General features: G+C 35.9%; 1 protein-coding gene across 1 annotated transcript; it reads left to right on the plus strand.

The window, feature by feature from the left end:
- Positions 1-290: 290 nt before the first annotated feature.
- wdr3 (WD repeat domain 3) lies at positions 291-12728 on the plus strand. The gene is made up of 27 exons (XM_051907023.1): positions 291-446; positions 1209-1395; positions 1498-1707; positions 1809-1927; positions 2685-2763; positions 3020-3115; positions 3261-3356; positions 3484-3585; positions 4309-4406; positions 4518-4619; positions 4703-4933; positions 5029-5122; positions 7586-7687; positions 7807-7892; positions 7985-8123; positions 8520-8576; positions 8677-8777; positions 9046-9157; positions 9449-9583; positions 10710-10760; positions 10838-10903; positions 10990-11082; positions 11266-11316; positions 11756-11799; positions 11943-12071; positions 12208-12301; positions 12418-12728. Exons 2-27 carry the CDS (start codon positions 1222-1224, stop codon positions 12571-12573), a joined length of 2817 nt encoding a protein of 938 aa, XP_051762983.1. The 5' UTR covers positions 291-446; positions 1209-1221; the 3' UTR covers positions 12574-12728.
- Positions 12729-24482: the final 11754 nt, after the last annotated feature.

A 24482-nucleotide genomic window follows, 5' to 3' on the forward strand; every position in this document is an offset into this window, starting at 1 on the left:
ACAGTATCATAGATTTTAAGTGGCGTTCTACTGTCACCTCAAAATTAAAATAAGCATGATAAAGTATAATGAATAAAAAAAAAAAAAATCAATTAATAGTTTAATTATAAGCACATTGGTACGTCTCATGGGCAGCGACATGACTTCACAGACCGAAGTAATCGATAGTGTGCACATAATTTATAAGAAGAACAGATACATTAAACGCATAAGGAGTGAAAGTAATGATGAAGCATTCAATCATATATTTTATCATGACACAAATGTCCATATAAACGTAAATTCCTGAAACATTTTGTGAAGTAACATCGTAGTTCTGCTCGGTAATCGACCTCTTTTGTCTTTACTGGATGTCACACATGCGACGAAAAGCATGTAGACGTTCTCCGGATCCACAGAAGCAATATTTTCATAAAGGACTTCAGATACAATATCTAATCGACAAAGTATGTAACTACATTTTCTATACACATAGGCTTAATTTGGATTTTGTTACTTTCTAATATTTCTCGCTCTCTCTATATATACTAGATTAAACGAACTGCATGTGGTTCACGTTGCTGTGTACATTGTCGCGTGGACCTGAAAACGTGGTTGCAGAAATAGTTGCTCACTTTCCGTTTATAGATTGCCTGTTTGATTAATTTGCATTATAACTGGCAATCACAGCTTTTGGAGGTGGTTATGAGCATCATTTGGTGAAGCCGAAGAACTAAAATACCATTGAACAACGTCACAACCACAGATCTGGTTTAATCTGTTAATGTTGATATAAGGTAAAACAAATGTATGCTCCCATCGAGATGAAAAATATGACTTATGAAGTAGGGAAGTGGCACTTGCCCCATGTTATGTGTAAGCCGTTTCACTGAGCATTTATTTTGGCCACCACAAGCTCAATATAATAATATAAATTTTCAACAAGCTCAATATAATAGTATTTAGAGGCGAAGCATCTGATACACATACCACCGTTTTGGGTGAAATTAATGGTTTTTATACAGTTTTTATACATTACCAAATAATTATGAAATGTATTTTCTTTGATATAAAACTGCTTTGTAGAAAATTTACTTTGATAAGCTGCAATATACAGTATGATGGGCCTTTTCTAAATATGTGTTCACATGACAAATTGTGCACAGTTTTCTAGATTAAGAGAGTGAGATATCTTACCAGAATCCCCTACTTTTATTTTGTGCCTACAGCCTCTGGTTTGCCATGGGTTTAACTAAGCAGTACCTGCGCTATGTGGCGAGTGCTGTATTCGGGGTGATCGGCAGTCAGAAGGCCAACCTCGTGTTTGTGACCCTCAAGGGTGGTGAGAAGGGTCGATATGTTGCTGTTGGAGCCTGTGAACATGTCTTCATATGGGATGTCCGCAAAGCTGAGAAGGTATTTGAATGTTTCAAAAGATCAATTAGTAGTACATTGACTCATCAGTTTATATAAACTGCTAAATGTTGCACTCACCTTCTCTCCCCTTTAATTTCTCAGGTTCTTATACTTGAAGGTAAAAAGCATGAGGTGACGTACTTGTGTCCCTCTCCTGATGGTGTCCACATAGCAGTGGGTTATGAGGATGGAGGTGTGCGCATCTTTAACCTGCTGAACGGTGAAAGCAACATCTCCTTTAGTGGACACAAATCAGCTGTCTCAGTCATTAGATATGATGCACTGGGCGCTCGTCTTGTCACCGGCTCAAGAGTGAGACTACAATTTAAAAATTTTTTTGTTTTTTTGTTTTTTTGACAGACATTAATTTTTGGACAAACTAAAGTCATTTTTTTTATGTTGTTGTCTTGCAGGACACAGATGTGATTATGTGGGATATCATCAATGAGTGCGGTCTGTACAGACTCAAAGGACACAAAGATGAAGTCACACAAGTTTTGTTCTTGGAGAACAAAAACCTGCTGATTACAAGGTAAATCAGCCTTTACATTTCATTTGAATGAATTCAGCACTTGAAAATATTTGACACTTTATATTATGTCATGGACATGATTGTGTGTGTATATATATATATATATATATATATATATATATATATATATATATATATATATATATATATATATACACAGTAAAACCAAAATTTATTCATACACCCTGAACATTTCATTCATTAATACAGTTTATTCACTATAGTTTAAAAAAATGGTAATAAAATATGACAAGATCTCAGAGTTAAACTATGTCAGAAAAACATTAATCTTAATTATGTCAGATAACACTTAAGCAAAACATGGTCAGGTCAAACTGTCTGAATAATGTTTGGTTCCAAATTTTTATCAATTTTACTGGTAGTCCACTGTATGAAGAATTTTTGGGTATAATATGTCACAGTTTACTTTATTTTGCTATCTTCATTTGCTCACTACAGGCACCCACTAGTAAAAATATATAAAAAATGTTTGAATAATTTTTAGTTTGACTGATATATATATATATATATATATATATATATATATATATATATATATAAATATATATATAAATATTAGGGCTGCCCTAGACTAAAGATTTTTCTAGTAGACTAGTAGTTGTTCATTTAAGCAATTAGTCGACTAATGTCGCACATGCTTATTAATAAGCCATATAGATCATAATAATGAGCCTTTAATTGCTGATACTATGTGTACTGATTCTGTACTAATTTTGTGTGTGTCATGTTTCCTCAGCTCCAAGGACAGCTTTGTAAAGTGGTGGGACTTGGGCACACAGCATTGTTTCAAGACCATGGTGGGACATCGCAGTGAGGTAAATAGAACCACTGTACACTGTTGAGTCTTTCTTGTTTAAAAGGGTTTCCTTCATGTGTTTCTTGATCTTTCTGAAATAATTAACACAACACACTAAATGTGTTTTCTTGCCGCTTTGGCATCCTATGTGGACATAAAGCCAGTGTAATTGCTCATAAGTTGTTTTCTTATTTTACTTTTGGAGAATGGTATCCAGCACTGTCCAAATATCTGTTGGTGTTATAATACACTGCAACCTTGTCTGATCTCTGTAGGTATGGGGAATGGTCCTGTTGAACCAGGAAAATAGGTTGCTTACAGGGTCTGCTGACAGTGAGCTCAGAGCCTGGGACATTCAGTACATCGAGGAGGTAAAGAGATATCACTCATGCTGGGTTACAGTGTCGGCTGAATTACATTTCAGTACAGTCTTGAATGATCTCTTTAGTTTTATGTAGAGAATTGACACTGATCTCATTTTAATGTGTTCAGAATAACATCAAAGTGTCTTCACAGGGTAAAGAAGTTGGGGAACCACAGGAAAAGAAAGTCAGAACTCTTCTTAAGGATGAGGAGGAAGATAAGGAAGGACTTGATGAAGAGCCAGAAGAAGTAATATTTCTTCTATCCAGTTCACCCTATTCAGTTTATGTGTTCAGTGGATACCAGTGACTTGACATGGCATTGTTTAAAAGGGTTTCCTTCATGTGTTTACCAAAGATCTGATTTCTGTCTACAGCGGATACTCAGCTGTAAGAAAGCCGGTTCTGTTCTGAGGGAAGCCAGAGATAGGGTTGTATCCTTGGTTACAGATGCCAAGGCTAAAGTGCTAGCATGCCATGTAAGTATATATTTCATAGTTGTGTATACTATTTTTTTTTTTTTTTTTCTCAAAAAAAAAAGTGCGTCCTTCTGAAAAGGAGTCCACTTTCATTAGCTTGGTCAATAACATTGAGAAGTAACTAACTAAAAGCAGCTATGCAATAATTAGGCAAAAATTAACATTCTATATTTCCTCTTTCTTATTCAAACTCTCACATGAATCAGTTCATTTGAAACCGAAACCATTCAACAATTCAAATGTAGTGCTGGGATGTTTGGTTTATTTTAGTGAATATGTTTGTTGGGATTGTGTGTAAATAAATCTTTTCAAAAAATTATTCACTGACTCTTTTGAGTCTATGCACTTAGGGCCTTGTGCAACATTTCCATCTTTTTTTGTAGAGAAATGTTTTAATTCTGCTGTAGATTAGGGTGTTTCTAGTTTATATTGCATATATAGTATGTAGTGTAGATGTACCTAATTGAGTTGTTGCTATCACCCTAATTGATTTCCTCATTATTTATGTGCCAGATATTTTTTTATATTTATAGATGAATATTTTGTTTTTTAAATAGCTTCAGTTTAGTTCAGTGTTTTGTTAGCTGCTTGCAATGTAGCTTTACTTTCTTCAGAGTATGAGTAGTTTATAGGTAGGAAATCTTTCACAACAGTGTTAGTCAGATATCCAGCTATAAGGAATTGAGCGTGTATCATATAACTTTTTTTTAAAAATCTCCTCAGGGCCTGGATGCTACGCTTGAAGTCTTTACTGTACTATCAGAGGAGGAGGTCCAGAAAAAAATGGACAAAAAACTAAAGAGAGCCAAGAAAAAAGCAAAGTGTGTGAGACCTCTGTTTTGAAATGTAAAATTGTTGCTGAGTTCTTCTTCAGTTCTTCCCAATACCAATTAATAAAGAATAGTATTCTGATTAACTGTTATGTTCTGCAGGTCTCAAGAAGGAGGAGAGGATGTACCTGAGCCTGTAGTGGAAAGAAAGTTGAGTGATGAAATCCAAAAACTGGCAAATATAAAAGCGTCATCCAAGATCAGGTCAGACAGTACTCCTGCATGCAAGCATAGTCCCCCTTGTATGCGTTATCAAGTATTGATGGCAATGTTTTTTTCATCTGCAGATCAATGGACTGCCTTATGGCTCCTAATGGAGAGATGAAGCTTGCTCTTCTTCTGCAGAATAACACAGTGGAGACTTATACACTGAAGACCACAGAGAAAATAACTACAGGCACTAAAACCTCTCGGCTCACACTGAGTGGTCATCGTACAGATGTCAGAACGCTGGCCTTCAGCTCAGATAACATAGCCATCCTCTCCGCCTCTGGAGAGACCGTCAAGTTGTGGAACAGGTGAGTGTGATGAAGCCAAATATTTTCCATCACATATCCATTTTTTTGTATAGATTTTGGCAAAAATCTTAACAAGAAGTATCTTCTTCTGTCAGGTCCACCTTGCAGGTCATTCGTACCATGGGATGTGAATATGCTCTTTGCTCATTATTTGTTCCTGGAGACAGACAGATTATCTTAGGAACGAAGGTATGTAACTACTCACTTCTCTAACGTCAATCGATGAGAGTTCAAAGAGATCCAAAAATGTAATTCTGTCATTACATTAAAATTTAATTTCAAACCTGTCATATATATAAAAACTAGGGCTGGGAGTTTAACGCGTTAATTAGAATAATTAATTATGGGAAAAAATAACGCGTTAAATTTTTTAACGCAATTAACGCATTTGCCCCGCCCATAGATGTACATAGGTCACCTGACATTTTATACAGCTGACTGATGATGAACATAATGCAGGGCAACAACTCACTGCGTGATATAGCCTATAGTTTTTATTCCATAAAATTTAAGATATGAAAGGTGATTGATTTGAACTTTTTGAAGTTCACTGCTAAGTTCAAACGTGCTTTTGTGCTTTGGCTGCGGTGGCAGCACCCATCGCGCATTATAGATCAACTGACGTGATTTTAACGACAAATCACATTCAAAAATTAGGCGCCGATTTATGTTTTGTCAGTTGGTGCCCACAACCGAACCGTCCATAACCAAGCGCGCATGTAATATCTGAGCCAGAGTAGAGCCTTGAGGACACTATATTTGAGAGCGCGCGAGTTTTGTGGAGAGATTTGTGCTGCACATTAGCTATATTGATGCGCTCTCGTGTTAATGTATTACATTGATGTGCACTCGACATGCGTCATTAAAAATGCCATAGTAACTGTCTTAAATGAACTATAAAAATGAAAAGAACATCGCATCTGAAAGCTGCAGTCGTTTTTTATTGGTTAAAATGATTGGAGAGTATCTTATATTTTTCCGTGGGTGCTCAACGTCTATATAACCTATAGTTCATGATAAGCTATAGTTAACAAGTTTGTGAATATTTTGAATAAAAAAGGAAAAAGGAAATAGTGATACATCTGTCATACAGCGCTATTGTGCCTGTGTGACGTGTTGCCCCCCACATTAATAATAAATGTGCACATATTGTGAATTAATTTAATAAACTTAGTAACCTAGCTTTCTTGGTAGCCTTCAGTAAATTAAATTAACTTCTCTAAGAAAATGATTTATAAAACATCAGTTGACCATATGTTTACTTTCAATTTCATATTTTCATATTGATAAAAAAAATTAAATAAAATTATAGATAGCCTGTAGTTCTATAAAGATACAGTTCACCCAAAAATTAAAATTCAGTCATCATTTACTCAACCTCGTGGTCCAAAAGATTGAGTAATAAATTCTATGTTGAATCAAATAAAATATTTCTTTCTGAATGTACTTTTTGTAATGTCTATTTGATGCTTTACACAATAATGACTTCAAATGATCTTTTGGGGATAATTTCTCCAGCTAAATTTGATGTACGATAAATTTGTGATTAATTAGATTAATTAATTGCCACATCATGTAATTAATTAGATAAAAAAATTGTAATTGCTTCCCAGCCCTAATTAAAACATCATTATAAACCGGCATGACAGACTTTCTTCTGTGGAACACAAAGGAGATGTTTTGCAGAATATCTGAGCTGCTCTTTTCCATATATCCATTCCAAAAAAAAAAAAAACAGATTGTGACTATGGGCTATCAAGCTCCAAAAAAAATACAAAAAATCCTGTAAAGTATTCCATACTACTTGTGCACTACATTACAAGTCTTCAGAAGCCATATGTTTTTGTTTTTTGTGTGTGTGTGAGGAATAGACTGATATTAAACTAGTTTTTAATTGAATTGAATTTTTGCACACTTATTCAACGGTGTTATTTTGGCATTATTTTGGTATAAATATTTTTTTTTTAATAAATTTTGACACTAACAAGTGAACGCTTACATGACAGTTGGTCGGAAGTGATGTTTTATAGTTTAAAAAGTTTAAAATATTAGTATTTTTCAATTCCTTTAAAGGGTTAGTTCACCCAAAAATGAAATTTTGTCATTACTCACCCTTAATGACAGAAATTTCATGTCTTCACAAACCCGTAAGACCTTTGTTCATCTTCGGAACACAAATTAAGATATTTTTGATGAAATCCGAGGGTTTCTGAACCACACATAGGCAGCAATGTCATTGCACCCTATTGAGGTTCAGAAAGGTAATAAAGAGATAGTTAAAATAGTCAAAGTGGTTCAACCTTAATGTTATGAAGAGACGAGAATACATTTTGTGTGCAAAAACAAAACAAAAATAACGACTTTATTTAACAATTTGAATTATGCGGTTGACGTAGTGAATGCAGTGCAGGCTTCCGTGTTTACGTCCGAACGCTGGCTCAGTATTGGTCGAAGCCGTGCTGTGAGCAGCACGACAGAAGCGTGTGATGCTGACGCAGGGGCCGACCGAGTCATTTTTGGGTGAACTAACCCTTTAGTCCATATATAATGACCTATACTACAAAAACTAGTTCTTTTGTCATTTTTCATTATTTTTGTGTAGCTTGTTCCTTATTTTGTTCCTTATTTTGTTTCTTATTTGTCTTCTGTCAGAGTGGGAAGATTCAAATTTTTGACCTGGCTTCAGGAAGCCTTCTAGAGACGACTGATGCACATGATGGAGCTCTTTGGTCCATGTGTCTCTCTCCAGACCAGGTATAATATTGATCTCTCTATGGATTAAATTCTCATCCCTATAAAACACCACAGTGACTTCCTGAGGTTTTAAGCTTTATTTGGCTTTTTTCATTTGATTTGTGTCTGTGTTTATACAGAGAGGGATTGTAACTGGGGGTGCTGACAAGACTGTGAAATTCTGGGACTTTGAGCTCATAAAGGATCAGGACTCTGGAAAGAACAAGTGAGTTTATTATCTGTGATCACAAACCACGACTCTCTCATCCAGGTTTTTCTCTATGGCTTTAATGTATTATTGCTTTGTGTAATCCACAGGAGACTGACGGTAAAGCATACACGCACCCTGCAGTTAGATGAGGATGTGTTGTGTGTGCGCTACAGTCCTGACCAGAGACTGCTGGCTGTCTCTCTTCTCGACTGTACGGTCAAGATCTTTTACACAGACACACTAAAGGTAAACCACAAGAACAGTGTTACAGCATTACAATACCTTCCTCACACCAAAAGATGGCATCTCGTATGTTAAATCTATACGATTGAATGATATCCAACAAAAGACTACTGTTAAATTATTTGAATTACATTTACCAAGGGATATTGCACCACCAATAAAGATACTGACACTATATTAATCTCAGGTCATCTTACCATTTTCACCTAGTAATACCATATGTCTCAAATGCATTTCCAGAGCTACTTGTCATTGGATTAATATAGTTTTTTTTTTTTTTTTAAATACTAAACGCCACTAATGTAATATGGTGTCATCATGCCTTTAGTTCAAAACAACAGGACAGATATGTGAGCTGTGCATAATAAGAGATTTGCCCTCTGTCTCAACTTCTTCTAGTTCTTCTTGTCGCTGTATGGACACAAGCTGCCCGTTCTGTGCCTGGACATTTCACATGTGAGTGCACTGACTAACACTACACATCCCGCAAGTCATTTTGACGGATGGCGTAATTGTACTCAGATGTTGTTTGTGGCTTGCTGTGCTTGTTTTGTAGGACAGCGCTTTAATAGCTACAGGATCAGCAGACAGAAACGTGAAGATATGGGGTTTGGATTTCGGAGACTGTCATCGCTCTATGTTTGCACATGACGACAGGTAATAAAAACTCTGCTGCTCGTATAGTGACATATTGCTGGCACAGTCTGTTCCCTGTTACATTACCTATACGTTTTTTTAGTTATATTAGTGAATGTTATGATACCGGTTGATGACAAGTACAGTGATTTCAGTGTTCGGTCAGGTGTCACCTACCTATGGTGTTGACTACTCTTCAGCGCTTGTGGGCTATAGTCACTGGATGACATCAGCCCAGATGGTCATTATTTGTCATCCTGTTTTTTCCCTGTTGTTTTTTCCTCTACAGTGTCATGTTTCTTCAGTTTGTCCCTAAAACCCATCTGTTCTTCACCGCGGGAAAGGACAGAAGGATCAAGCAATGGGACGCTGACAAGTTTGAGCACATCCAGACATTGGAGGTGACCTTCTCTGATAGTTGGACAGCATTCAATAGGCATTTTTCCATAGCCGAAATGAGTTTTCCAAAGGTCGCTGAGGTGGAAGTAGCTGTTATATTGAAAGGATTAGAGTTATAATAAGAGTCCAGTCAATATGCAGCAGAGGCTGATTGCATTACGTAAGCCGCAGTCTGCTTTTGCTTAAGCCCTAATCAATGTAATCACGGACAAAGATGTATTGGAACTGTTGTATTATTACAGAGCCTCTCATATCCGTGAATGTATTCTTGACCCCCTGGATATGTTCCTCAGGGTCATCATCGTGAGGTCTGGTGCTTGGCCATCAGCCCCAATGGAGACCACATTGTCTCTTCCTCTCATGATAAGTCTCTCAGGCTGTGGGAGAGAACGAGGGAGCCCATCATCCTGGAGGAGGAGAAGGAAATGGTGAGTGCTTGATTTTTCAGCAGAATTTCACACAGCAGAAAACAGGTTTGATAGAATTAAATACTGATCTTAAGATCTACCTTTATATATGCAGTGGCTTGTCATAAGTGTGCAAGAAATTTTACAAAGACTTCAAACAAGTTATATTTGTAATGTTTTAACCTTTATTTGATTACAGATGTATTATTAATTTAAGAATAATATTATCTTTTGACTTGTGTCCATCAAGATTAAAAAATAAGCGAAAGTCCTTTTCATTTTTAAATGATAGACATTACTGTTCAAAAGTTTGGGGTCAGTTCGATTTTTTTTTTTTTTTTTTTTTTTTTTTTTTTTTTTTTTTTTGACAGAAATTATTCATTTTTTTAATCAGCAAGGACACATTAAATTGATCAATTGATTACAGTAAAGACATTCATAATGTTACAAAAGATTTCTATTTCAAATAAATGCTGTTCTTTTGAACTTTATATTTATCAAAAAAAATATATATATTAAGCAGTTGTTTTCAAAATAATAAGAAATCAGCATATTAGACTGGAGTAATGATGCTGAAAATTCAGCTTTGCATAAAAAATTTACATTTTAAAATATATTAAAATAGGAAACAGTTTTTTTTTATTTTATTTTTTTGTATTGTAATAATATTTCACAATATTACTGCTTTTACTTTATTTTTTTATATTTTTGATCAAGTAAATGCAGCTTTGGTGAGATTAAGAGACTTCCTTAAAAATGTTTACAAAATTAAATTAAAAATTAAAATATCTAAAAAATTAAATAATCTTACTGACCACAAACTTAGTGTAGATCACTAGATTTTTCAAAAAATATATTGCTGCATGATAATTTATAAGTATTTGTAATATATAAAACATAATTTGGAGCTGCTTTCACAGCAGGAGTGTACCTATAATGCTGTAAAATGCTCACTGGTTTTTGTAAAACAGTTGTATGTTTACTGCACACCTGGGTAAATAAAAAAAAGAAGAAGAGACTTTATTGGTATTTTCATTCTCCCAAAAAACCCAAGTGTATCAGCTTTTAAAAGTAAATCTGTAAAAAATAAAATCTATACATAAAATTAGAACATTTTAGCTGACGTGTCTAATATTTTTCTCCTCAGGAAAGGGAAGCAGAATTTGAGGAGTCGTTGGCTAAAGGCGATGAACCCGTGGTAAGTGGTTCTCCTAGAGATCAGTTATGCCTCCTAAGTTTCGGCGTGGTCTCAGTGTTTCCCTATGTACCTCGCAGGTTCCTGGAGAGACTAAAGGAGAGGCAGAGCATGCTGGGAAGAAGACCATTGAGACCGTGAAAGCTGTAAGTCTGCAGAGCTGTACACATGAAGAGCTCCTCTCCTTTATATACAGTAATGGAGAAATGACACTCGTGTTCTGTTTCTATAGGCCGAGCGAATAATGGAGGCCATTGAGCTCTATAGAGAGGAAAGTAAAAAGCTGGAGGAGCACAGAGCCACTTGTGAAGCAGCAGGGAAGGAGGTATGATGTTTTCTAGAAAAAAAGCACATTCAAATTCCATTAAGAGATGAAACAAAATATTTGATTTAAGTTCCTTTTTAGTCAGCACATAATTAGGACTGAAGCTTGAAAAGTATCATAAAATATGGATTTTAAATGTAATGATGCCGGTGAATTACTTGTTTTATTTTTGCTTTTTTGCAGTTACCACCCCCTAAAATGAACCCCATCCTTGTGGCTTTTGGAAATATCTCTGTGAGTGTCTGTTTTTTAATTATGAGTACTGGGCTTGTTTGGCTGTCATATTTGGTTAATAATAAGGGATGCACAATATGCACCGTATCAGATAATGGTCAATATTATTGAATTTTTAAAGGTATATATTGGATAACTTAATAACACCGTTGAATGTTTTGATGCATGAATTCACTTGTAGCAAATAAAATGACTATTTTTACTTTCTTTCTTTTCTTTCATTTTTCTTTTATGTATTTTTTACACAAATGAGAATTTTAATATGGTATATTTATTGGTTGTTTTACCATAACACAATTTTAACAACATGATTTTGATATCGGTGGATTCTTCTTAATAATACACCACAGTAAAGAGCTGAATTTATTTTTAAATTAAATTTTCTTAAAACACAAGATTCACCACTCATATTTCCCATGATTTCCATTTATATCTGCAGCCCTCTCGATATGTTCTGGAAGTGATGAAGAAGGTTCGGTCCAGGTAAGAGCTCTTCATCAGCCCAGTCAAAAGCACTCTAACACATGCATTTTCCCATCTGTTATGTGCCGTTATGTTTTATGGGTCAGTCTGATTCTAAGCTGTGTTTTTCTCTTTATCTCTGTTTCTCTCTGGTGTGTTCATAGTGAGCTAGAGGTGTCTCTGCTGGTGCTGCCGTTCCCCTATGTCCCGGATCTGCTGCAGCTCTTCAATGGTTACGTACAGCAGGGCCTGGAGGTGGAGCTAGTGTGCCGCTGCCTCTTCTTCCTGCTCAGGTATTCATTTTGATTTGTGTTTATTTTACCATTTTGTAATTAAATGATGTTCTCAATTAGCATTGAGTTGATTATTTTTCTAGGCCCATGTGATTTTGGTCCTGACTAACAGTTCTCTAATTTACCATTTTCCTAGAGTCCATTTTGGTCAAATCACCAGTAATCAGATGCTGCTGTCAGTCATCGATGAGTTACGGACCAACACGATCTCTAAAGTGCGAGAGATCAGGGTGAGCTCCGATTTCAGTACAGTAAACAGAATGGATTTAGCCACTGTGATCACTCCTCTCATATGATCAGATATGATTGTGTAAGCATGTGTGTTCTTGCTTACCCATGTTTTCAGGATGTCCTGGGTTTCAACAGCGCCGGTCTTCAGTTCCTGCAGCGTGAGATCGAGAGCAAAGAGGACGTTATGTTCTTTGCTGATGCCACAGACCGTTTTGAAGAGAAGAAGAGAAAGAGGAGGAAACGTGAAAGAGCCGTGCTTACAATCGCATGAAACAATGACAAAACTGATGGCTTTCAACTGTTATAGCAGACTCCATAGCTTTGTGCTTTTACAATCCTGAAGAAGCATCATGCTGATGTTTTTATAAGTTCATGTGTCATTTGTACCTGTGAAAGTCCATAAAGTTTAATTTCTCCACAAATCAACTCACTGATGCTGTTGTTCTTTAATATCTATGTATCTCTATATATGTATCTATACATATAGAATTATTTATGGTTCAAAACTTCAACCAAATTCATGGCCATTATGATGATACTCTATTTGCATCTATCTTGTACTGTATCTGTATGCACAGCAAAAAATCTTATTTTTGTTTAATTAATTTAAATTAGTTCTGAAATGCTTAAAATGAGAAAAAAACATGCAACAGATTCTATGAAAACATGCTTGTAAATGTAACAACATCGTAAATGTAACCTGGTTTAGGGATGCTAAAATAACAAAACAAACAAAACTAAATAACCTGGCAAGTGGTAACACTTTATTTTTAGTCTTGTTACACGTTACAAGTAGTTGCTATAGTAATTAAAATAAAATGTGCATAATTACATGCAACTAACCCTAAACCACACCATAACCCTATAGTAAGTACATGTAGTTAAAGGGTTAGTTCCCCCAAAAATGAAAAATCTGTCATTAATTACTCTCATGTCGTTCCACACCCGTAAGACCTTCGTTCATCTTTGGAACACAAAAAATCAAAAAGATATTTTTGATGAAATCCGAGAGTTCTATGACTCGTCCATAGACAGCAATTTAATTACCACTGTCAAGGCCCAGAAAGCTACTAAAGACATGGTTAAAATAGTCCATGTGACTGCAGTGGTTCAACCTTAATTTTATGAAGCGACGAAGATATTGATATTGTCTCGTCACTTCATAAAAGTAAGGTTGAACCACTGCAGTCACATGGACTATTTTAACCATGTCTTTACTACTTTTCTGGACAATGACTGTGGTAATTAAATTGCTGTCTATGGAGGAGATAAACAGCTCTCAGATTTCATCAAAAATACCTTAATTTGTGTTCCAAAGATGAACGACATGAGGGTAATTAATGACAGAATTTTCATTTTTGGGTGAACTAGCCCTTTAATTATTATTATTATTATTACGCTACTTAAATATATAATTACACTGTAAAATGGACACATAAAAAAAAAAAAAGCTCAATAAACATATTTTTTTTCAATGTAAGGACGAAAGTGAGGCTTCTTACTGGAAGGGCAATGCATGTGCTTCTACTCCAAAGTGAAGCAGCACCACCGAGGAGAAGCTAAACAACAATAGGAGGCCATTTCACACCTGTTTTACTGTGAAATGTTTCACGCACATGATATGATGGACTTGCATTCAGTTCTTCATTTCATAATGGACATGTTTCAATGGCAAGGACTGCAAATGAATCATGACAGTTCCTTATATGAATGCAATTGTTGGATATGGAATAGTCTCGCGTAGCTAGACCTTCAGACTGACAGTCTGTGGGTGTGACGTCTGAGAGACTAGATATAAAGAGGTCAAGATTACATTAGGGTACTCTTGAGGGTACTTTTTTTTTTTTTTTTTTGTGACGGGTTTAGGAAATGTACACATCAGATCTTAGGAGCTCCACATTACCACTGTCCCAGATTAACCTTGATTCACACAACTTTAATTCCCATATGTTTTCTGTTATGCTTAATGCTGTGGAAAAGATAAAGTGAGTCATCAAAATAGATTCTCACTCTCACTGATCACTGCAAGCCTATAAAAACACAAGAGCTTTCAATAGTGAGGAAATAATTAAATTAGTTCAATCTTTCTGTATGACAGAGGCTGTGGTGACCTGTTTTTTTAACTGGTGGAAGATCCACTCTGACTTTACTGAGCTCATAACCTGGCCTGAATTTACAGTTACAAGCTCATACGTATGTGGGATTCATAATTCACCACCTGGAAACTGACGCTGCTTATTTCAGCAACTTTTTCACTCTTATTTAGCGCTCCTCGGTCTTAACAGCGATTCTCACCCACCTCTCACACCTCGTGTTCCTGCTGCGTGTTAACATCCTAATCATCAGTGTCTTGGAAATAATGAAACAAATCCCTCAAGACACCATTTTCAGACCTGTTCAATCTAACAGTAATGAAAAAAGCAAATGAAGTGTATATTTATAAAGCCGTAAAAAGGCTTGCAGCATTTTATGAGACCGGTCTGGGTCTCAAAGCTATAAATGTCACACCTACCAATATTAAAAATTCCTCCGAAAAAGTCTGAAGTTAAACGCCTGAGAACACATTCTGTGTTAATCCTCATCGAACAGGATGCACTAATCAAACACAGCTGTGTTTTTATGGAAAAGCACATTAATTTAAACATAACCCACTGATAATGACTGAATATTTAGCATGTTGGAGACATCAGGCTTCTCTTTTGATGTCTGAACTTTAACCTTTTAACCTCCTGCTTTAGTTGTAAGCACCACAGAATAATAGTGGTCTAGGTCTGAAACAATTTCTACTATACAGTTAAGTCCAGAAATAATTTTGTTTTATATTGTGGTTGATATTTTTCATAGCAATAACTGAGTGTTCATAACATCCACAGCATGGAGAGAGTGTGTATGAAATGTTCCTGACATCTCCACAATCACTGATGTCCAGTCAAAGTAATAAAGAGGAAAAATATGTTATGAGGTGAAAAGCGGGCAGTAGATGCTTTAAATCAGCCAGATGACTCAATTGTTGGGGAATTGTGTCACTCCTTAATAAAAATAATGATTGTAACTCAAAATTAAAATGTTCTGATGTGTCTCTTGATTTACAGTATATCTCTTTATATGTAAATATTACTTAGTACAGCACATATAAATAAACAATAACAGTATAAATGTACAAAAACATAACCATGACATTTGATATTGGACAATTAGACCAGTGGCTAAAAAAAGATTTATGGTTTTGGGAAAAAACATCCACAGTGGGTTCAGAAGTTTTCTGATGTATGTGAAAAGAGGGGGAAAGAAGGAAAATCGATATGTGTGTGTGTTCGGTTGGTAACCTTTCAGTAAACCAGTGCTTCAAGGAAAAAAAGTTTGGGAACCACTGGGCTAATGGATTAAACGCTAATACTTACCTCATATTTATTAATTACTGTAAGTGGAATGACCACTGGGTGGCAGCATTGCTTTTCCAAAAACGCTTTTCTGACAAAAGCTTTCAGTGACTGTCCATCTCAATGTTTTCTCACAAATCTCAAGATGAGAGATATTGATTTACTGAGTGGGTACATGGAGGTGTTTTATTATTATCATTATTTGACTTCATCAACACAAAAGATCGATGTTACATAAACTGCTCACTGAGCAATACTTGGTGTTATGTTTGTGCTCAATTCTGTTTGGCTTCTTATTAGAAACGTCTTAAATAGTTAGCAATTGCTAACTGGTTTATCACTTGTAATTAACTGCAAACATTTTATTGAATGTAAAAAAAATATGTAGATAACCAAGAGCAATTACAGTGCAGTGAATTGCATTCACATATTTTCTCTCAGTTTCTTTTAATCTGTCTTTCTACCGTGCTCACATTTTATTCACTCTCTCACCTTCCTCTTTTCCACCCCTTTTTCTTCTATCAATCCCAGCTGGCAAGCACATTTCAATGTTGAAAGTCAATTCAACCGGTCACCACTGAATTCACTCCTATGAAAATGATTTCAAGCTATAACAGATGACCTGTGGTCTAGTGTATTTACTTTTAAATTGAGATAAAACAACCAAGATCCAATTTCAGAATGTAATATTTGTGTCCTGTTCTCCACTACACATTGATTCGCCAAAGGTGTGGAGACCGATTGAGCTTTTGAAAGCGCCCCATTGCTTTGTGAACCCCATTACAACCATGAACCCACACAGAGAGAGACATTTTTAAGAGCTCTCCCCAGAAATCCACACAGCTGATGTAATTAGTCATTTCAGAGTCATGCACTTCATAATACTCCCTATAAACAGACATTCAATCCTTTCCTCAGTGTTCACTGTTTATCCTAGTCTTTTACAATCCGTTCTGGACCACCGTCTGTTTATCCTTCCCCAACAATAATGCTCCTATACTGTGGCAGAGGAATGCAGTTCATTTGTCCAATTAAACAAAGAAAATAAATACAAATCGATTATGGACACAATGTCAAGATTTGTTCCCAAAACACTTTTATAATGGCGCACAACATTTAGATTTACGATGTACATATAGTAGGGGTGATGAATGAAAAACGTCCTTGACATGTTTTTCAAAGGTTTGATCTACATCATTATCTAAATATATCCAGCCATAAATCTGCATTACACAAGCAAAGTGACCTTCCGTTTGCCAGTAAAAGTTTTCCGTCCCATATACTAACATATTGACAATGAATGATCACTGCTTTGCTAAAAAAAAATTGATTGGTTTATAGTGATTTTGTGCTTTCAAAAGAAAAATATACAAATAGTACCTTTGAAAAGACACTAGTAGTGTACAGAAACTCATAGTAATAGCTTATTTTATCTCTTTAAGTCAGGCACACACACTATGAATGTCAGTCTTATCCAAATATTCAGGAGTAGCTGGGGCTAGTCAGAGGAAACTGAACTGATCTGGACATGAGCAAATGTTGTTTCAGATGTCAGTGTAACCTCAGTTATAGATGCACACACAGCGGACACACAAACCGACACATGGTGAAAAAGGACCCGACTTTCTTCCCACGTTCCTAACTAATATAAAATGGTTGAACGCAACAGAGGCTGTCACACCCATGTGTTATTCACCCGTTGTGCCTGCTTTGGCTTTTAAGACACGTCTACAGAAAATTTATAGTATACATACTACATTTTTTAAGTATAACAAGAAGGAGACCGGGGCTAGTTGTCACACAATGTGCACTTGCACAAATGTGTGGGGTTTTTTTTAAGCAGGGAGTTATATTTCAAAACCCTTTTTGTTTTAATATTATTATAACTACAATTGGTCAAAATCAGGATCACGAGCCGGGATTCTATCTCAGGTCGGCCTAAACATCTCAAAGGCTATCGGCTGTGATATCTTATGATCTTTCTTATGTTAACTCACCCCCACAAAAAACTGAAAAAAAATTGAGTAAAAATTTTTTTGGAAATTCTTATCCTTAATCCTTATCCAGTAAATCAAGAACAACTGGAAAAGTCATGGGTCCTTTGAATATTGTTGTGGACAATGGAGGGCCTTGGAGTCAAAAAGTTGAAAAACCTCTACTATAATAGATTATTTAATGGCAGTTTCCATTTCCTAGTATAGTATGACACAAAAAGTCAACGTACATTTAGGCATGTGATGGTATCAAATTTTAATGTTGCGATAATTGCTTAAGCTTTTATCACAGTATACAGTATTATCACGATATTGAAATAAGTTGCAAAAAAAGTGTTGTCATACTATAACAGGTTTAAGAACTCTTTTTTTTAACAAAGGGAACTCTGAACATTTAAATACAATAACGCAATACACACACACACACACACACACACACAAAAATAAAAAAATAAAGTAAATGTTTCAAACAGATTAAAGTGCAAAAGAATAAAGAACAACAGGTAACACTTTACAAGGTCTCATTATTTAATGTTAGTTAATGCATTAACTAAGATTAACAATGAGCAATAGCTACATTTGTTACAGAAGGTATTATTTTTTGTTAATGTTAGTTAAAAAAATACAACGAATCACTATTAGTTTTAGCTCAGGTCCATTAAATAATAATTACAACTTTCGATTTTAGAAATGTTATTAAACATTAACTAAAAAATTAACATTAACTAAGATTAATAAATGCTATTTTCAATGCTAATAAATGCTATAATAAAGTATTTTTCATTGTCAACTAATGAAGCCTTATGTCACTGTGTTACTGAATAATAACAAATAATCAGAAAATTTTCAATCAATATAGGGCATGTTGTAGTCCATATTAAAATATAAAAATGTTTAAGTTTAAAAACAAATAGCCTATTAAGTATTTGGTGCTGTGATGAACAACATTGCGAATACAAAAAAACTGAATGGCTGTTTGAAGCATTTTAAAAACTGTTCACTAGGGCAGCTGCTTTGTTTACAGGGTTTCCGGGGTAACCGCTGCATTTCTGCTGTTCCATCAGTGCCCTCTGCTGTCAGAGAGTGATTGTGCACTTTCATTCAGTGCATCTCCTTCACTCAATCAGCCATGTGCTTCTCGTGCATGTTGGGCTTGTTTACATCAGTGTGCATGTCCTTTTTGACGCAGCATACAGCGCTGTTGTGCATTTTATACGGTCGATGGGGAAAGTATTCTTAAACTGTAATATAAAAATGTGAACAATTCGTAATTAATAATTATTTACGGTATTTTTAAGAGCCCACGATAACAATATCGTGCATATTGATTATCGTGATATATCGTATTACCGAATATCGGCACATGTCTACGTACATTAAATGAACTGTATCTTTTGTCCTTGGCAATAAAATGAAATGAAAATGTTCAATGATTTTTTTTTTTTTTTCATTGTAGCCAAGATTTTAAGGTTTGTGTTTATATAGAAACTGCTAACAAGTGTGACAACTAGCCCCGGCCTTCCCTGCATATCATTGGGTTCAGCTGTCTGGCAACAGGTGTGGGTAGGAAAATCCAACATCCGTGATTTTGAGCAGAGGATCAGTGGGGATGATGGGATCTCCTGTCCTGGGGATCACTTTGTTTTGTCCACTGCTCTGTTTAGATTCTGTATGCTGTTTCTCTCTGTTTCTAAACAGATGTAATTATCTCCAATTAATGGATGTTTGTAAAGTTCGCCAGGGTCTGGTATGTAAACATCCCTGCGTGATGGACGTCTAAGACCACCAGACGGTGTGTGTGCGAGGACACCATCGATCACAGCTAAGAATCTGTATTTAGACTGTTGTATTTGTGAGGCTCAAATCAGTTGGACTGTGAGAGCCTTCAAAGAACGCCCGTGAAGTTCCTCTGGCATCGAGACTTGATATATTTCTGCAGTCTGTGAAGAATTGAAAGTAAACCAAGTCAAAAACGAGCCGTAAAAAGTGAATTACACACAAAAAAAGTCAGTGAAAGGTTGTATTCATTAGAGACTATATGGTTTTTCTTTTTTACTGGGAACATGTGGACTCGGAGCCCCACATGTCAGAAATGCCTTCGGGGATGCGATATTCATGCCTGACATGGGTATGGTCAATCCCTTTAAGGTTTACTTTTTTTTTTTAAAAAAAAGGAGGAGGACAAAATAAAAATGTCTTGAAGGCATGCAAGCTGTCATAACCATCCCTCCCCCCACACTAGCACCGCAAAGACCACCCAGACCGCAGAGTGACCTGTCAATCATCAAACATATGCCTTCATTTTTATAGACTAAGCAGTAAAACTTTCTCAAATTAGCACTAAAGATCCCATATTTCTGATGTGAAGGTATACCAAGAGATATAAACACATCGGCTCGCCTAAAATGTTTCATTTTTCTCATATTTCATTGACCACAGCACAAAAAATAAGTCAAGGAGCGCTGCCACCGTCCTATACGAGAGAGCGTTCAAGGTTCCACACCGCTTCCCTTCCATCTGTCAGCACAACAGGATTGAGACGTAGATCTCACTCTAATCTTTTGGCCAGTGATCACACCTCAACTGGTCCCACATCACAGGACCCCCTCCACCACCATCTCCCTTCTGAAAGCCCCGGGGTTTGGTGTAATCCTGCACTAATAACATCTCAGCAGCTTCAGCACACACTAAGAGGCCCAGATCCGTCCCAACACCCCCATACAACAAAGGCAGACGTACTGACTGCTTCATATTAGCATTTAATTAAGTTAAAGAGTGGCCCCCGCACTCGTTCCCTCTCTGTATGCGGAGCAACAAGCCATTCCGATGGGCTGCCATCACCGCGACGGGCAGGACGCCGGGCCTCCTGCAGCCTCTGGCCAAGGTTGGTCTCCCACTCATGTGATTAATTCAATAAAACCATTAAGAGTGATCCCCATCTGAAGTTCTGCACAAACAAGCGGAACGCACACACATATAGACGCTCCCCGAGGCACTGAAAGATCTCTGCTTAGCACCTTCATACGCTACAGATAACCTTTTTAGCACGGGCTAAACAGAACCAGACCTGATCTCCAGAGATCTTCTCCAGAAGAGCGAGATGTAATCTCGTATTGGCTGAGAAGAAAAATCTTTTCGGTTCGACAAAAGTGAGCGAAGTCTGAAAAAGTTTGTTTTGGTGTCTTGAGTTACATTTTATCTGGCCAAAGTGCCACAGGGCTATAAATCTCTCTAAGCAATAAAATATTATGTGCGCTTCAATGACATCACCATGGCCGTTATTACAATACCCCACAAAAGAGAAAATGGTTTAAATCTATCATTGAACATTTTACAGTACGGAGTCTTGTATTTATTGTGGCACCTAGTATTTAATTTCAAATGCATTTCGAATCTCATTATTACACCAGCATTCAGTGTAATATTTATACAGTGAGATCCCTCTTTCCACACTGAAGGGGAAGGGGGATTTAATGGCCCCTCTCTTATGAAGTTTCATGCTCATAGGGATGTAAGATCACACTTCGCTGAGGTCCTGTTATGGGGGGAAGTGTGGCTTTGTTTCCCTTGAGTCCCTTACACAGTGCCCATATGGAAATTATACAGTCGTTATTTCCGGTCCTCCATTCTGATTGGCCGAGCAGCATCCTGAGAGTGTTGATATTTATTAAAACAACTCTGGGATGTTTCACTGCTTGTAACACTATTCTTCTTTGTGTTAATGGTGATCCGTACACTGTAAAAAGTAATACGCTCTATCTATTCAATAAAATTGTGGCAACAGATTACAAGCAATATTATTAATTAAATTCAACATATAAGAATTGAGTTAGAATTAATCAAATTAAATCCTTAAAAGTCAACCATTTAAAATGTGCAAAATTAGCAAAAACCATTACTAAAACCACAAACTGACATAAAAAGCAGAGAGTCAAACTGCCCAACTAAATGGAACACAAACTTTTACAATAAAATCAACATCAACATCTAAACCTCTGTTACTTCATGTGTTTCTCTTTCCGTCAGTGATTCTGCTTGTTATCATCAGGTGTCTTCAATGTTGGCAATAAAAAATAAAGAGTTCTTAATTCATCATTGACATCTGTCTGTTATTCAGATATTTTGTTTAAATTTTACTTAAATTTTACTCATTTTAAATGGTTTACATTTAAGGAATTAATTTGATTAATTCTAACTCAATTCTATTTGTTGAATTTAATTAATAATATTGCTTGTAATCTGTTGCCAAAATTTTGCGGAGTAGATATAGCGTGTTACTTTTTACAGTGTACCGCAGTACACGACTGTTCAAAAGTTTGGGATCTGTTATTATTTGGGGTTTGTTATTATTTTTTGTTAAAGAAATTAATATTTTCATTTAGAAATTAATCAAAAGTCTCAGTAAAGTCATTAATAAAGTTACAAAAATTTCCATTTCAAATAAATGCTGATCTTTTAAACTTTCTATTCATCAAAGAATTCTGAAAACAAGTTTACACAAAATAATTAAGCAGCACAACTGTTTTCAACATTGATAATAATAAGAAATGTTTCTTGAGCATCAAATCAGCATATTAGAATGATTTCTGAAGGATCATGTGACAGTTGTGTGATATTTCAGGTTTTTTGAAAGTCGGAGTGTCTGTTTTCCACAGCAGGGTTTCTTTCAGTGGTGAGAAAAGAATTGAAACATACTGCACTAGGATCTATAATTTCAAATAAATCTTGCATGATATAACAAATTGTGAATATATAATATGAAGGAGATGGAAAGCAGCATAAAAAAGACATATATTAAAAAAAGTTATAAATCCAGTACTGTGATGTTTTATTATTTTCAGAGCCTGGTGTGAGTTATGACCCACCCTGACCCTCTTTTTAAGAAGTGTAGACTGCTTCATTACTGTGACAGATCCTTCCTCCCTCTCTCTTTCGCTCAGTCTGCTGTACTCTGATAGGCCCAGATCTTCTTCCCATATTTCAACATCTCAGTAAATCTAAGTAGCTTGGATCTAGGCATTAAAGGTCTTCTGTAACCCTGGTCCTTGCCTGACATTTGGGCTTCAGTATGGCACACCAACTCCCCAGACTGTTACTATAGTGTTCCAAAGGGTGTGTGTTACACTGCAGGTGTTTATGTATCATTTGTTTTAGCCATGACTGAAAATATGTCTGCTGGGTCGCCATATATGGCCATTGTCAATTCTGCATCATCGTAGAGAAACACACCAAATAATCAAGCTTATCATTCAACCGATCACTTTTTCTGAAAATAAAACAAGGATTAGCTGTTGTTATGACGATGTCAACGCTGTACTTGAGTTTTCTCTGGCAGTCTTATGTTTGTGGTAACTGTGCTGTACTGGGGACACGCTCGGCTCTCATTCTGACTATAGGTCTCTCTGGACCCCTAAAACACAAGCCTGCCCCTGTAATCTGATTCCCAACACACATGTTCAGCCTAAAGCCTGTAAAACACAAATATTAAGCACCTGATAATTTGATGGGAAGCAACAGAAAAAGTGCAGAGTTGAACCTTTAGTCTACGTCCTAACTTATATACTGACCCAGTTTCATAAGGTTGTGAAGCTACTGTAAGAGGTTTATAGGTAGATGTTTTACATACAAGAATTTGGCTTCAATTTTATGTTCTTTTATTGTCAGATTTTGACAGGGTAAAAAAAAAAAAAAAAAAAAAAAAAAAAAATATATATATATATATATATATATATATATATATATATAATTATATATATATATATATACATTTTATATATTTATATTATATTAAATATATTATTTAAAAAAAATACATAATGGCCACAATGTATAAACAATGGCCATTCAACTACCATTACCGAATATTATCAAATCAAATCTCAAATGAATAATTTGCAAATCTCAAATGGAATCTGCAAACATTTTTTACATTTTAGTGGAAAACCTAGCATAATTTTTTGGGGTAAAATGTGTATAAAATATAGTAATGTTGCCTTGGCACCTAACTGAATAAAATAAATTTATATTGAAATACTAAAAGCGAAATAAAAAATGAAATACACACATAATAAAACTTAAACTACAATTAAAATGAAAACTGAAAATATAAAAATAAAATTCAAAATATTAAAAAATACTGTAAATAACACTAAACTAACGCTGGACAGGAGATTTTTTCGTTTTATGAATGACAGGAACTCTGCGAATATCAGAGTTTTGCATGCACAGACACCATGTGGGGATGGTAATGTGAAAACAATACATTCATATTTATATGTAACTCATATGTTTCCAGTCATATGTTTAAAGCAGAGTGAGGGAATGTTAGCCAATAGTGATTGGTTTCTAGTAGGAGTATTCAGTCAGATCATGGCTGGGGCCATTGCTTCAGTCAAAAGAAGGGCTCTCAGCAGGATTGAGAGGTTTCTCTTCACTGGAGCTCCTAGTGACCTTCTATGATGGCTACATGTCACCAAAGAACGCTGTATATTTATGCATGTGTGTAGAGGACATATATATGGACCGGAAAGAAAAGGAGCAGAGGAGCAGAGAAATAGGAGGAGAACAGGAGCAAGGCTGAGGCGAGTGAGGAGGTGAGGAGAGGGCCATAAATTCATCAGAAGCTTGAGCTGGGAGAGGTGTGGATGCAAAGGAAGAAAGACCTTTAGAAATTTGCTGACAAGATTAATATGCAGTTGATGGGAAGGTTTTCACGACAGGGTGCCAACAAATAAACACAATTCAGGGATGCCAGATCTCCTGTGGTGTGGCTCCACAGAATGAACACCACCATTCCCAGGATTCCA

This window comes from Ctenopharyngodon idella, chromosome 9 (genome assembly GCF_019924925.1).
Source record: "Ctenopharyngodon idella isolate HZGC_01 chromosome 9, HZGC01, whole genome shotgun sequence".
NCBI classification, from domain to species: Eukaryota; Metazoa; Chordata; class Actinopteri; order Cypriniformes; family Xenocyprididae; genus Ctenopharyngodon; species Ctenopharyngodon idella.